The sequence below is a fragment of the Coregonus lavaretus genome (genome assembly GCF_964263955.1).
Source record: "Coregonus lavaretus genome assembly, chromosome: 11".
NCBI classification, from domain to species: Eukaryota; Metazoa; Chordata; class Actinopteri; order Salmoniformes; family Salmonidae; genus Coregonus; species Coregonus lavaretus.
Window position 1 is genome coordinate 40,833,691 of NC_139998.1, and position 15,917 is coordinate 40,849,607.

At 44.5% G+C, this 15,917-nt stretch overlaps 1 protein-coding gene across 1 annotated transcript in view; it reads right to left on the reverse strand.

Annotated features, from left to right (window-relative positions):
- Positions 1 to 15,917, reverse strand: part of LOC311137674 (A disintegrin and metalloproteinase with thrombospondin motifs 20-like) — a gene marked incomplete at both ends in the record, with an annotated part of 157,378 nt that overhangs the window by 87,955 nt on the left and 53,506 nt on the right. The window contains 3 exons of the mRNA XM_084172202.1: positions 2,798 to 2,902; positions 3,761 to 3,902; positions 10,509 to 10,655. Coding sequence (XP_084028328.1) covers positions 2,798 to 2,902; positions 3,761 to 3,902; positions 10,509 to 10,655 — 394 coding nt within the window. The remainder of the gene's footprint in view (positions 1 to 2,797; positions 2,903 to 3,760; positions 3,903 to 10,508; positions 10,656 to 15,917) is intronic.

The following is a 15,917-nucleotide window of genomic DNA, read 5'->3' on the forward strand; positions in this document are numbered from 1 at the left end:
TGCTCAAGCTTCAGGTTAGTCATTGGGGATATAACCTGACCACATTTCCATGGGCAGCTACAGTAGGACTAACTGTGGCCAAAGAGTTTATACTGACTGCATAGACATCCAAGAATTCACAGAGGGAATCAGACTGTATCAATAATCATTGCTGCAATTTAGCCAGAATATTATGTGCTAGCTGTCTACTCTGTGTTTTATAAATGTGCAATGAGCATAAAAATGAACATTTACATTGGGGAAAAAAGTATTTAGTCAGCCACCAATTGTGCAAGTTCTCCCACTTAAAAAGATGAGAGAGGCCTGTAATTTACATCATAGCATAGGTACACGTCAACTATGACAGACAAATTGAGAATATTTTTTCCAGAAAATCACATTGTAGGATTTTTTATGAATTTATTTGCAAATTATAGTGGAAAATAAGTATTTGGTCACCTACAAACAAGCAAGATTTCTGGCTCTCACAGACCTGTAACTTCTTCTTTAAGAGGCTCCTCTGTCCTCCACTCGTTACCTGTATTAATGGCACCTGTTTGAACTTGTTATCAGTATAAAAGACACCTGTCCACAACCTCAAACAGTCACACTCCAAACTCCACTATGGCCAAGACCAAAGAGCTGTCAAAGGACACCAGAAACAAAATTGTAGACCTGCACCAGGCTGGGAAGACTGAATCTGCAATAGGTAAGCAGCTTGGTTTGAAGAAATCAACTGTGGGAGCAATTATTAGGAAATGGAAGACATACAAGACCACTGATAATCTCCCTCGATCTGGGGCTCCACGCAAGATCTCACCCCGTGGGGTCAAAATGATCACAAGAACGGTGAGCAAAAATCCCAGAACCACACGGGGGGACCTAGTGAATGACCTGCAGAGAGCTGGGACCAAAGTAACAAAGCCTACCATCAGTAACACACTACGCTGCCAGGGACTCAAATCCTGCAGTGCCAGACGTGTCCCCCTGCTTAAGCCAGTACATGTCCAGGCCCGTCTGAAGTTTGCTAGAGTGCATTTGGATGATCCAGAAGAGGATTGGGAGAATGTCATATGGTCAGATGAAACCAAAATATAACTTTTTGGTAAAAACTCAACTCGTCGTGTTTGGAGGACAAAGAATGCTGAGTTGCATCCAAAGAACACCATACCTACTGTGAAGCATGGGAGTGGAAACATCATGCTTTGGGGCTGTTTTTCTGCAAAGGGACCAGGACGACTGATCCGTGTAAAGGAAAGAATGAATGGGGCCATGTATCGTGAGATTTTGAGTGAAAACCTCCTTCCATCAGCAAGGGCATTGAAGATGAAACGTGGCTGGGTCTTTCAGCATGAAAATGATCCCAAACACACCGCCTGGGCAATGAAGGAGTGGCTTCGTAAGAAGCATTTCAAGGTCCTGGAGTGGCCTAGCCAGTCTCCAGATCTCAACCCCATAGAAAATCTTTGGAGGGAGTTGAAAGTCTGTGTTGCCCAGCGACAGCCCCAAAACATCACTGCTCTAGAGGAGATCTGCATGGAGGAATGGGCCAAAATACCAGCAAAAGTGTGTGAAAACCTTGTGAAAACTTACAGAAAACGTTTGACCTGTGTCATTGCCAACTAAGGGTATATAACAAAGTATTGAGACATTTTTGTTAATGACCAAATACTTATTTTCCACCATAACTTGCAAATAAATTCATTAAAAATCCTACAATGTGATTTTCTGGAAAGAAAATTCTAATTTTGTCTGTCATAGTTGACGTGTACCTATGATGAAAATTACAGGCCTCTCTCATCTTTTTAAGTGGGAGAACTTGCACAATTGGTGGCTGACTAAATACATTTTTCCCCCACTGTATATAAGGAATTGGCAACTCATTCTCATTCTGAGAAATCTTCTTATCCAGGTAGGCCACTTGATTTCAAAATCGAAACAAAGTGAACAGGCTATGTTGTTCAGACAGTTGGAGACAAACAGGAGTGTGTATTCATAACAGTTCAACTGTTCTACCTGGTTAGCAAATAGATCTAAGTTTGCTAGTCTTTAAATATAAAGATTAGCTGGCTACTCACCAGCAGGTGGGCCTGTGTTTGAGAGATTGTTTATGAGACCTGTGTTAATTTTCTATAATGCCTGTTACCAGAAGTTGGTCATTATTAGTGGATGTGCATTGTGAATGGTTCTGGTTAAATTTGTAACAAAAATAGCATTTTCATAGAAATACTTGAAAGCCAGATCAGTGATTATTGCAAAAAAGCAGGTTAAACTATTTTGATCGAAGGCTTATATTTAGCCTAGGTATACATTTTACAAGCCCTGAATTCATTAGATTATTCCCTACTGTTGGAAATGCAGTGTATTGAGCTTTAATTGTGCAACAAAGCTTAGTTTGAAAAAATAGAGATATGATTTTCAGGCCATATCACCCAGCCCTACAATCCCTACAAAAATGTCCATTAATTATAATACACATAATAATTAACATTTCCTGTTGCTGAAGGATTTTTTCCTGCTGTAGCAAGCTGGCACATATTAAGATCCTACATCTGTAGTGAAAGAAGTGTACAAACAGTCCCTACTCAACATGAGAACTACTGTCAGTTCCAGACAAGGAGAATATCATGATTCATTTCATACAGAGTTGAAAGTTTTCTTTGAAATATGCTCATTGATAATGGACAGGCAAAACATCAACAGTGGTTTTACTGTAAGAGCATCTACTACAGTAGATAATACACTGTGTTTGTCATTGTACCATCAATTTACACTTAATTACGGGTTTCAATGGAAGAAATAAAGCAATCTGTCCTACCATTCCATGTCCACAGTCTGTCCCATCAGCCAAGGGCATGTGCTGTGTCCGACACCCTTTATGGTCCCCCTCAGCACTCGTACACCAAAGCCTCTTGCACTGTTTCTGTGTGGAAAGAGACAGCGAGAGCGGGAAGAAAGAGACATGTGGGAGAGAGACGGAGAAACAGAGAGAGGAAGGGAGCATTAAACACTGTTACAATACAACTGTTACAAAACCCCCAGTGCAGGATAATCATTTAACTGTTTTACCCCAAACTAGAAATCCCTAATATTGACAGTCAGACAGGAGGCTCTACAGTGCTGATCAGTAGTAAGTACTCTTCCACCTGTACTGTACCAGTGAGATGTGTACCAGGCTTTATGTACAGTTCAGCCACTAGAACACCAGACAGTAACTTTTATAGCCACTTGGGCAGCTGTTACTATCACTACAGATTAGCCACATAGTACTCCAGAAGTCTCCAACCAGACCAGAGCGGGCCGAGCCTACAGGGTAAGTGACTGGCAAGGGAACCATTTCTTCCTTCCATCCCCAGTCAGTCTTAAAGCATGTTCAAAATGAGAATGTATGCTCTGTTCGAAGGGAAAGCAGCTTGCCTCACAGCAGCCTATTAAACCTGAACAAAGCTAATTGTCTCATAAAACCACCAAAGCTGTGTGTCATACAGACAGCTCATTAAAAACACTGACTGGGGTACAGTGTTGTCTACAGTGTTGTCTATACTGTATAACATTATGACTTCATCATCTCAACACAAGACACATTAGAACCTCAGAAGCATATGACATCATTATCCATAGGGGGTTTGGTTGAGGACACTTTTACGGAGATAATAGAGAGACTGAGTTTACGTCCCAAATGGCACCTTATTCTCTATATAGTGCACTATATAGGGAATTGGGTGCCATTTGGGACATACCTTGAGAGACACCTTGTTGTGAGGAATTAAACCTGGCTCACCATGTAAGGGCAGACCATGGATCCGGGGCCAAACATGAGCTCACACTGTCGGTTGGCGTTGTAGATCTGACCAGGAAGGTGGTTGGGTAGCTCGTATGTCCTGATCACTGGCTCATCCAACAGGCACTCTCCGTACCCTGTGCTGAAAGGTAACACATACACACGTAAATATGCACGTATGCACACATTCACACGCACGCACACACACACACAAGCAGTAAATAAGCACACATAAAAGCTTCATCACGCAAAGACCTTCATAGCTTCATCAGTCAAGATTCATACAGTACAACAGAATAGTCAGGATGATGTCATCTCTTTGTTATTCATAATCACAAAATAAACATCTCTGTGTCACCATCCAGGAGTGATGATACTCAGATGTACACATCACTTTGTCCCGTGTGGGTGGTCTGGTCTGATGTGTGATGTTACCTAACAGTGAGACTGACACCACTTCCCCTCAGTGAAATGTAATATTAGTTAATGCTGTCACTATGAAACCGGAGCCAGGCATCATACAGAGGGAATAAAGCTGCATTTCCATGCAGACACAAAGCTATCCCAACCACATGTTTATTCAACAGACATTTCTCTGTGCACAAAGCAAACAGATTTGGACAAATAAAGCACCTTCATTGAGTTATCCAGCATAAATCAGGCTAGTTCACCATAACTATTATAATGACAGATTGCATGTCAGACACACCCTACCCCTACAGCACAGAAAAATACAACAAAAGCACAGCTGGACAAAATGTATGTAGGGCTATGTACCCAAAACACTGAATTAAGCACTAACCTTCAGACGTGCTTAAAAGCATGGTCACAAAACGTAGTCAAACACCATTCACCAAATATAAATTCCTCAAAATATGTTTCTCCTCTATTTACTTTGCAACACAAAACAAAAAGGAAACTGGGGATGAAACAGTGTAGCCTATAATGTGTGTAATTATATGACATGTTGACGCTGCTCTTCCAATTTGTACCCTGTGTGGAGCTCAAACACCTGTTACATACAGACTACAGTGTGTGTGTGTGTGTGTGTGTGTGTGTGTGTGTGTGTGTGTGTGTGTGTGTGTGTGTGTGTGTGTGTGTGTGTGTGTGTGTGTGTGTACACTACAGTACACCACCAGCTGATATGAGGAGGACCGTAATTACCAGGGCTTAACTTGTGTTACCGCTGCGGTTTTCTTTCATTTCCACACAGACAAACTGTAAGAAACGTACAGTTATGAATATAACTACTGTTCCCTGATGGAGGGAACGAGATATAACATACTATGGGGAGTCACCGACCAATCATATTCACCTGAAGAAATCACGCCCAACGGGCCAATGGATGCTGAGCCCTCCCTCGGAAGCCCCGCCTTCCTGGCTATAATACCGGGGCTCGCATCCCATTTCCTAAATTCAGTACTGTTTTTCAGCAAGCCCAAATCCCCTGACGGCGCAAGGCCAAAATATGTTATACCTCGTTCCCTCCTTCAGGGAACAGTAGTTATATTAATTCCCTTTCAGTCAGTCACTCGGTATAACATACTATGGGGACACACAAACACGCCCCAAGCCGGCTCAGAGGGTACCAAACTAGGAGACCCACGGCAGCCAAAACAGACAGGTTTCACCGGCTCCAAAAAAGGGTTACAGGAGACACCTTTTTCCCTAATACCTACCCAAGAAGCTTGTCAGAGCCTCACAAGGCCTGAACTGTCAGAGCACCATATAGGGAACCAGAACCTGCTGCTTGGCTATGCACACTAACACGCTGCCACTACAGCCCAAGTCCATAGACCCCACGGTTCCAAGAACAATACTTACCTTGCGAGCCTGAAATGTTAGAACTCGTACAAAGAACCACAAGTCCAAAACAACAGAACACCTGTCGTGACTTGGTAAAGCGCACACGCGCGCTGCATAGCATCGACCAGAGTTGATGAACCACGGAAGTCCAAGGCTCAAACCCACAGGAAACCTGCAGTAACCTGGAAACTGTGTACTCGCACACTGCCACGGCAGCCCAAGGCTCAAATACACAGGAAACGGTGGTAACCTTGATAATGTGCACTTTACGTGCTGCCGCACCCCAAGCCACACTGGGAGCAGTTACATTCAAGCGATAAAACCTCACAAAGGTATGTCAGGAACCCCAACTCGCTTCAGCACAGATATCACCAATCGTCATGCCCCTGAACAATGCCCAAGACGCCACCACACCCCTAGTGGAGTTAGCACGCACACCGCTAGGCAACCCTTGTCTTTTGCTGTCATATGCCAGGGAGATAGCGTCCACAATCCAATAAGAAAGACGCTGCTTAAAAAGCGCCTTACCCCGAGCTGGATTACTGAAACAGACAAAAGGCTGGCCACAAACGCGGATATCCTTGGTCCTATCCATATATGTGCATAAAGCACACACCAGACACAAGCCATGCAACATTCGTTGTTCACTGGATGCAAATGGAGGAGGTGAGAAAGGGAAAGTTCGAAAGCCAGAACCTGTAAGACATAAGCATAACCTTGGGAGCAAAAGCTGCATTAGGACGTAACATCACTTTGGAGTCGCCAGGTGCTAACTCCAAACAGGAAGGATGTGCTGATCGCGAACACGCTTGGCCGACGCCAAGGCCATGAGCAGGGCAGTCTTACAGGAAAGGACCTTCAGGTCCACAGACTCCAATGGTTCAAACGGAGTCTCACAGAGCGTCCAGGATCAAAGACAGGTCCTGTTTTGGTGCCATTAGCTTTGACACTGGTCTGAGCTGACGCACGCCTTTCAGGAACCGCACCACCAGAAGATGAGACCCCGGGGTAGAGCCATAAATTCCTACATGACACGCAGAGATGGCTGCCACATAAACGTTCAATGCAGAAAAAGAAAGGCCCTGCTCAAAAAGCTCTTCCAAGAACATCAAAATGTCCACCAAAGAGCTCTGAACAGGAGAAACTCCTTTAACCTGACACCAACCCTCAAACACACACCACTTATATTTATACAACTCTCTCGTAGAGGGCGCACGCACCAACTGTATAGTCGTAATCACGTTCATGGGTGCCAAACTCTCCTGTGCGCCTGGGACAATAGATCCCGACTACACGGAACCCTTCACGGGTCCCCGCCCAACAGGCGGATGATCTCCAGGAACCAGGGTTGTCTGGGCCAACGGGGAGCCACCAGAATCAACAACAGACCCTCCTGATGGACTCTCTCCACGATGGCCTGAATCAGGTCCACCGGAGGAAACGCATAGAGCAGGGTCCGAGGCCACTGAGATGCCAAAGCATCCATTCCCAACGGAGCACCCGGATCCCTCATTGAGAAGAACAGACGACAATTAGTGTTTTCTCAGTAAGGATGCGTCTGTCGTGATCACCCTGTGGAGTCAAACAACTTTTCTTGTGATTCACTATGAACCACAGAGTCTGAATATGGGAAACCAACGTGGCAGTGTGGAGCTCCACCTGTTCTCTTGACTCTCGCTACGACCGGCCAATCATCCAGATAGGCCAATACTCTGATCTCCTGGCACCGCACCGCACCATCTGATTCACACTCTGAAAACCCTCCAGAGCCAACCAAAGAAAGTATATCATCCCCGGAATCCGGACCCTGAACACTGCCAGAGAAACCGTAATGAGCCTCACTCAGCTGGGATGACACCCCTATCTACTCCGACCACCACTGCTACTGGTCCGAGCCAAAGCCTCCTGAGCGTGTTTCCACCCCCAGCAAACAGGACAGCACCGGTGAGTATCTTTAATTTTCATTGTGAAACCACATGCCCTAGGGCAGGGTGGGAGGTTCGTTTTTGAACTCTTACCACTGGCCATCTTGCTCAAAGAAGCATTGGCTACACAAGCAGAGCAGAAAGTATTGGGTTTTTAGCAAACACAAATCTTACCCAAGGAAGGAAGCAATTAGCTACACAAGCAGAGCAGAAAGTGGTAGCTTTTAGCAAACACAAAAACCGATACCAAGACCCAAAACTCGCAACATCTAGGGGGACGAGTACTCTCTCCTCACTAACAGACACCTAAGTCAGAGCTGAATCTCGTAGTCTTGGTGCGCTTGAAACACTTGTAAATTGCGTGACATGTTCTTCCTTCAGGCGAGCTGAAGAGCGAAGAATTGAGGAAATGGATGCGAGCCCCGGTATTATAGCCAGGAAGGCGGAGCTTCCGAGGGCGGGCTCGGCATCCATTGGCCCGTTGGGTATGATTTCAGTTTTCAGGTGAATATGATTGGTCGTTGACTCCCCATAGTATGTTACACAGAGTGACCGACTGAAAGGGAACCCTTTGTTTTGTATCCCAAAAAGACTACAAGCGCTTGGTGGAATGAGTTTGTCTAACAATGAGCAGGGAAGAGACAAATGATGAAAGCTATGATGAGATCAGTCAGTTCTTCAGGGCCATGAGAAGAAGAGGGAGGGAGAGATGCCCCATATTGAAGCTATAAGGTAGTGGTCTGTTTGTCTGTCAGAGTCCAGAAGAATGAGAAGAGATGATGCCCCATATTGAAGCGTCTTTCACCAGGTTGTCATCGTCTAATGAGAACTCCAGAAACCCTATGGGCCTATGATGAAAAACAGGATGGATATGGGGGAAAAAAGCAGCAATTATTTTATTAGGCATGCAATTTTTTAGGCGAAACAGAGGAGCCCGAGACAGGCGATGCGACTCCCCTCTGGCACCAACAGAGGTTCTACACCTGGCAACCATTGGGAGGCTTCTTTAAAGTGAGTTTATTTAGAAAATGACTTATAGTTATCTCTCAGAGTTTGTCATAAGAAGCTACTCTGTAATGAGTTCCATAAAGGCTGACTGTGTTTCCCGTGAGATGGTAGCTGCTATGAGGTTGCTCATATGTCAGATTTTATGACCGACGCAGGGTATTGAATGACACAGCACATCCCTGTTGCACAGTTGTAATAAACTCAATGCAAACAGTAGTGTAGTGATTCCCCTTTTCATAGGGAGATATACCGCAACCATTACCATTGTAACACAGAAATAACTGGAAAATAAGTAGTCATCAAAAGGTTATTTTCACAGATGACGCATCTTGAATTAATTGAGGACATAAATATACATTTATTTTTACCAAAACATGAGAAAAAAGTATTTAAATGGAACTATTTTGGATAGCAAGACATCTGATGTTTGTGTGGTTAGGATCATTCCCAATGTGGGCCCCTGGCATTGGAATGGAAAATTATAGGCTTTGTCGGTACTAATGATTATGTAGTATCAACACAAGTGTACACATCAATTAGTGGGTGGCAACACAGAGAGATTTGCATTTTATCTTTATATAGGTTTAGTGGCTTAAACCGGCTGGCGGACTGCCAGGAGCGGAATGAATGGTGTCTATATCACGGCCTACACATAATAACACCAAGAACACCAAAGACACTTTTCACTCAGCTCTCAGGTGTGCAGCCAATGGGAGTTCACCATATTACACAGACACAGAAATGAGAACGAGGGGGGTTGGCTCCAGAAGAGGGGTTGAGAGGTAGTGTCGCTCTATGTTTAAGTTGACAGGAGAGTGTTGTGCATTAGAGTGCTCTCAGAGAAGAATTGGTACTCAAAACAGTGAGGTACTTGACCAGGTAAGCTAAGTGGAGAGTGGAGGTGCCGTTTGGATCAATACTCCTCATTGTTGAAGTCATGCAGACTTCAAAAGCAGTGGGCCTCGCTCTCAGGGGCCTGCCTTTCCCACCTCTGCTCCTCTCCACAGCCACACAGAACTGTTTATAAATATTACCACTGTTAAACAAATCAGCCATCCTCTTCATGCAGCATGGAACATTTCGTTCACAGCCATTGACATTTACCTCCCACTCACACATTGAGTGCCTGAACACTCAGCCTGTCTAACACAGCTGACATATAGACAGAAATATTCCGCAGTAAAAAATGAATAGGAGTTTACTTTTTCTTGTGTTTCTAATTTTCCAAACCAACCACTCAAAGCTGGATGGATGGATTCATCTGCTGGTAGGAAACTATTCAGCACAGCAGCGGGGTGGGCATGTAACCTTACAGCCTCGATAGGAGGCGTTCGCCCGGAAAAGACTGCTCACTTCTCAAGATGCAACTCATCAACAAGGAGGACTTTTGTGGCTGCTCACAATCAACAAAGCGGGAGGAGAGATCAAAGGGTCACGTCTAGGGAAAATCTAATTATAACGGACATTTCCCATCTTAAAGGGAAGTTCTTCAGAAGAGGTTGGTGGCCACCGCTTGGCTTTGGAGCCTGCTGAATGAGCCGTTGCCTTGTGTTAGCGTTTTTACGGGGAATGCACACCACTGACTAAATTACTGTTTGTCCAGCATCTCGAGAGCTGGTTCTGCCTGAGTGCAGAGACAGAGGAGGAGCAGGGTAGGATCAATCGCTCAGGTCACCCTAGGAAGACCCCTGCTTCAAACAGGAAATACTGTCTCACACCAGGGAATAACACAGTGGAGACAGTTTACACTGGCCTGCTCTACATTCTCCCTTTTGGAGAAGGTAGCAGAGTTTGCTTTTTGCTAATGTTATTTGTCTTGCATTTTCTATAAAAAAGGAAGGTATTAGAATGTTTTATTACAGTGACTCAGGTATCTAAAAAAAAAAGAAGGATATATTTATCTGTATAATGATCTGTATGTTTGTGAAAATGTGTACATTAGGACAATTACTGTGTCCGGAACAGTATTCTTACATTACAGAAAAAGGGACGGAGCGCGAGGTACCTACTCCAGAAACTCAGTGATGTACTTGCGGCTGCACTTGGACCAGGACCAGGGGCTGGTGTCGTAGTTGAGGGTGGGCGCCATGACGTGATACTGGTGCTTCATGCCTGCCTCCCTGCATTTGGGGTTGTCATCATGGGGCATGTTGAACCTGCCGAGGAGGAGGGAGGAAGGGAACACACACACACAGAGAGCGATTAGGAAGAAGGGGGGACGGCTGCTCAGTGGATCAGATAGCCTAGCTGGTTAGAGCGTTGGGCCAGTAACCGAAAGGTTGCTGGTTTGAATAACTGAGCCGACAACGTGAAAAATCTGCTGATGTGTCTTTGAGCAAGGTACTTTACCCTAATTTGCTCCAGGGAAGCCTTACTGCTATGGCTGACCCTGTAAAACACCACATTTTATTGCACCTATCCGGTGTAAATCAAATCAAATCAAATTTTATTTGCCACATGCGCCGAATACAACAGGTGTAGACATTACAGTGAAATGCGCCCTTAACCAACAATGCAAAGCAAAATAAAAAAAGTGTTAAGTAAAAAAAATAAAAGCAAATAACTAAAGAGCAGCAGTAAAATAAAATAACAGTAGGGAGGCTATATACAGGGGGGTACCGGTACAGAGTCAATGTGCGGGGGCACCGGCTAGTTGAGTACCGCTTGCCGTAAGGTAGCAGAGAGAACAGTCTATGACTAGGGTGGCTGGAGTCTTTGACAATTTTTAGGGCCAGACACCGCCTGGTATAGAGGTCCTGGATGGCAGGAAGTTTGGCCCCAGTGAAGTACTGGGCCGTACGCACTACCCTCTGTAGTGCCTTGCGGTCGGAGGCCGAGTAGTTGCCATACCAGGTGGTGATGCAACCAGTCAGGATGCTCTCGATGGTGCAGCTGTATAACTTTTTGAGGATCTGAGGACCCATGCCAAATCTTTTCAGTCTCCTTGTCGTGCTCTCTTCACGACTGTCTTGGTGTGTTTGGACCATGATAGTTTGTTGGTGATGTGGACACCAAGGAACTTGAAGCTCTCAACCTGTTCCACTACAGCCCCGTCGATTTGAATGGGGGCGTGCTCAGTCCTCTTTTTTTCCTGTAGTCCACAATCATCTCCTTTGTCTTGATCACGTTGAGGGAGAGATTGTTATCCTGGCACCACACGGCCAGGTCTCTGACCTCCTCCCTATAGGCTGTCTCATCGTTTTCGGTGATCAGGCCTACCACTGTTGTGTCGTCGGCAAACTTAATGATGGTGTTGGAGTCGTGCCTGGCCATGCAGTCATGGGTGAACAGGGAGTACAGGAGGGGACTGAGCACGCACCCCTGAGCGGCCCCCGTGTTGAGGATCAGCGTGGCAGATGTGTTGTTACCTACCCTTACCACCTGGGGGCGGCCTGTCAGGAAGTCCAGGATCCAGTTGCAGAGGGAGGTGTTTAGTCTCAGGATCATTAGCTTAGTGATGAGCTTTGAGGGCACTATGGTGTTGAACGCTGAGCTGTAGTCAATGAATAGCATTCTCACGTAAGTGTTCCTGTTGTCCAGGTGGGAAAGGGCAGTGTGGAGTGCAATAGAGATTGCATAATCTGTGGATCTGTTGGGGCGGTATGCAAATTGGAGTGGGTCTAGGGTTTCTGGGATAATGGTGTTGATGTGAGCCATGACCAGCCTTTCAAAGCACTTCATGGCTACAGACGTGAGTGCTATGGGTCGGTAGTCATTTAGGCAGGTTATCGTAGTGTCCTTGGGCACAGGGATTATGGTGGTCTGCTTGAAACATGTTGGTATTACAGACTCAGTCAGGGACATGTATGTGACAACTAAACATCATTTTTTTTTAAGCAATGGTCTTCAATGAACATGACCTGGCACTACGATGTACAGTCGTGGTCAAAGGTTTTGAGAATGACACAAGTATTGGTCTTCACAAAGTTTGCTGCTTCAGTGTTTTTAGATATTTTTGGTTACTATGGTATACTGAAGTATAATTACAAGCATTCGATAAGTGTCAAAGGCTTTTATTGACAATTACATTAAATAATGCAAAGAGTCAATATTTACAGTGTTGACCCTTCTTTTTCAAGACCTCTGCAATCCGCCCTGGCATGCTGTCAATTAACTTCTGGGCCACATCCTGACTGATGGCAGCCCATTCTTGCATAATCAATGCTTGGAGTTTGTCAGAATTTGTGGGGTTTTGTTTGTCCACCCGCCTCTTGAGGATTGACCACAAGTTCTCAATGGGATTAAGATTTGGGGAGTTTCCTGGCCATGGACCCAAATTGTTGATGTTTTGTTCCCCGAGCCACTTAGTTGTCACTTTTGCCTTATGGAAAGGTGCTCCATCATGCTGGAAAAGGCATCGTTCATCACCAAACTGTTCTTGGATGGTTGGGAGAAGTTGCTCTCGGAGGATGTGTTGGTACCATTCTTTATTCATGGCTGTGTTCTTAGGCAAAATTGTGATTGAGCCCACTCCCTTGGCTGAGAAGCAACCCCACACATGAATGGTCTGAGGATGCTTTACTGTTGGCATCACAGGACTGATGGTAGCGCTCACCCTGTCTTCTCCGGACAAGCTTTTTTTCCGGATGCCCCAAACAATCGGAAAGGGGATTCATCAGAGAAAATGACTTTAACCCTGTCCTCAGCAGTCCAATCCCTGTACCTTTTGCAGAATATTAGTCTGTCCCTGATGTTTTTCCTAGAGAGAAGTGGCTTCCTCGCTGCCCTTCTTGACACCAGGCCATCCTCCATAAGTCTTCACCTCACTGTGCGTGCAGATGCACTCACACCTGCCTGCTGCCATTCCTGAGCAAGCTCTGCACTGGTGGTGCCCCGATCCCGCAGCTGAATCAACTTTAGGAGACGGTCCTGGCGCTTGCTGGACTTTCTTGGGCGCCTTGAAGCCTTCTTCACAACAATTGAACCTCTCTCCTTGAAGTTCGTGATGATCCGATAAATGGTTGATTTAGGTGCAATCTTACTAGCAGCAATATCCTTGCCTGTGAAGCCCTTTTTGTGCAAAGCAATGATGACGGCACGTGTTTCCTTGCAGGTAACCATGGTTAACAGAGGGAGAACAATGCAATGATTTCAAGCACCACCCTCCTTTTAAAGCTTCCAGTCTGTTATTCTAACTCAATCAGCATGACAGAGTGATCTCCAGCCTTGTCCTCGTCAAAACACTCTCACCTGTGTTAACGAGAAAATCATTGACATGATGTCAGCTGGTCCTTTTGTGGCAGGGCTGAAATGAAGTGGAAATGTTTTTGGGGGATTAAGTTCATTTTCATGGCAAAGAGGGACTTTGCAATTAATTGCAATTCATCTGATCATTCTTCATAACATTCTGGAGTATATGCAAATTGCCATCATAAAAACTGAGGCAGCAGACTTTGTGAAAATTAATATTTGTGTCATTCTCAAAACTTTTGACCATGACTGTAGAGATGTGGGCCTTTGACACGTTACATCTCAGATTGAATTAATTCTAGCAGCTAAATAGTGAATAGTCTTATAAAGTTTCTCATCTTTTTGATGTAGGGCTGTGGCGCTCATGACATATTTTCAGCCGGTTATTGTCATGCAAAAGACTACCGGTCTCACGGTAATTGACCGGCAATTAACATAAACACGTTTAGCATCTTCAGGCTTCCACGCATACAAGCCGCTGATGCGTGCCTTTGGAACATCTACATTTAAAAGTCTAATAAATCTATTTAACACACACCATCACAATAAATCCATTATTTATTTAGTCAGGTCTAAAGAAACATTATGATATGAAGAAAATATATTTCCGATGAACAGAATACGAGTTGGCCTACTGTATGTTATCTGGCTATGCTCCATGCAATAGGCTGTAGGCTTGTTCATTTAGCTGACAAGATATGCTTTTATAGTAAGAAGAATATAATTGAACTGAGCTGAATATAATAGAAAGGATATTTTTCCCATTCCGGAACGAGTGTGCATATGAACTGGCTATGTTGAGCGTAAAAGTGATCATTTAAAACAGGTCCTATACGCTAGATTTTGAGTTATTTGACAACTTTAGTTGTGAATGATACAAACCTTAGAATGTCTTAGAAGTCAAAACATATATGGGCTGCATGATGCGACTATATAGACTATTGATGATTTGAGAAAGTCACAAAAAAGCTTGCGCTCTGTTCCTTGCCTCAGGCTGCACAGCTGTTCTCTCATCAAGTGATCATATTTTCACCAATCAGACTATTATCAAATTAATCTTCTCTTCCTGCCGGTCCGTTTTTCAATGATGCCTGGTAGGCTACTTCGGTTTTATAGCGATGTCACGACTCCCTCCGAAACTGCCGCCTCTCCTTGTTCGGGCAGGCTTCGGCGTTCGTCGTCACCGGCCTTCTAGCCACTGCCGCTCCTCATTTCATCATTCCATTGGTTTTGTCTTGTTCATTACACACACCTGGTTCATCACACTCCTCAGTACCTGTATAAGTGTTCCCTCTGCCCCCTTATCTTTGTGTGTGATTGTTTATTGTGAGGATAGTGAAGCTCGGTGGAGCTCCTTTTATTTTGTATCGCCAGATTATTTTCCCCGTGTGCACTGTTGGTTCCAGTGCGCCTGTTTTGCGCACTGGACTGTTTTGACGCATTACTGCGTAACTCTGTTTTCCGGAATACATCCTGTTATTCTGTGATTTACCCTCCTGCGCCTGACTCCTTCAACTCACCCATCACAAGCGGAGCTGTGCTTAATATGAGCAGCTGAGAAATATATACAAGAACACTTATTTCACTCATCAACAACTGTTTGAGGAGCATGCTCTCGCTGCGTGATAGGTGATATTCCGCCCAAACTCTGTATGTTATGGGCTCTCCAACCCTGTTCCTGCAGCCACCCAGTGCTTCATTTGGGAAACCAAGTGAAATCTGTTCGGGAACATCGATAGTAACATGTTTTCGCAACGAAACATATTTCACTAAACTGTTGACAGCCCCTCTGCATGCTCAAGAAAGGAATAAAGGAGAGATGGAAACGCATGGTGGTGAGATATTCTGTATAGCTAAAGGTAATGTGCCACCCAATGAATTATGAAAATATAAAAATCTCCCTATTACTAGGCTATACACTTTTTTTAAAGACCTATAATTATAGTACCTGTAAGCCACCCTGAACCAACAGCATTGCCTAGGGCTATACGTTATTTCCCAGATTCATGGTTATACATTTTGGAGCGTAGCATAAGGTAACCATCCAGTATGCATAATAATACAGTCCACACTGAATGGCGATTACTCTAAATTGTTTAATTCTGGAGTATAGGTTAGACCAGTTAAAGTATGTACCAAAGACATCTTAAATCAGTTTTGTTTTTATGTTTTTCAGCCATGTGTAGTATGCGGTAGGCTATGTATTGTATAAGGCACAGTCATCATTT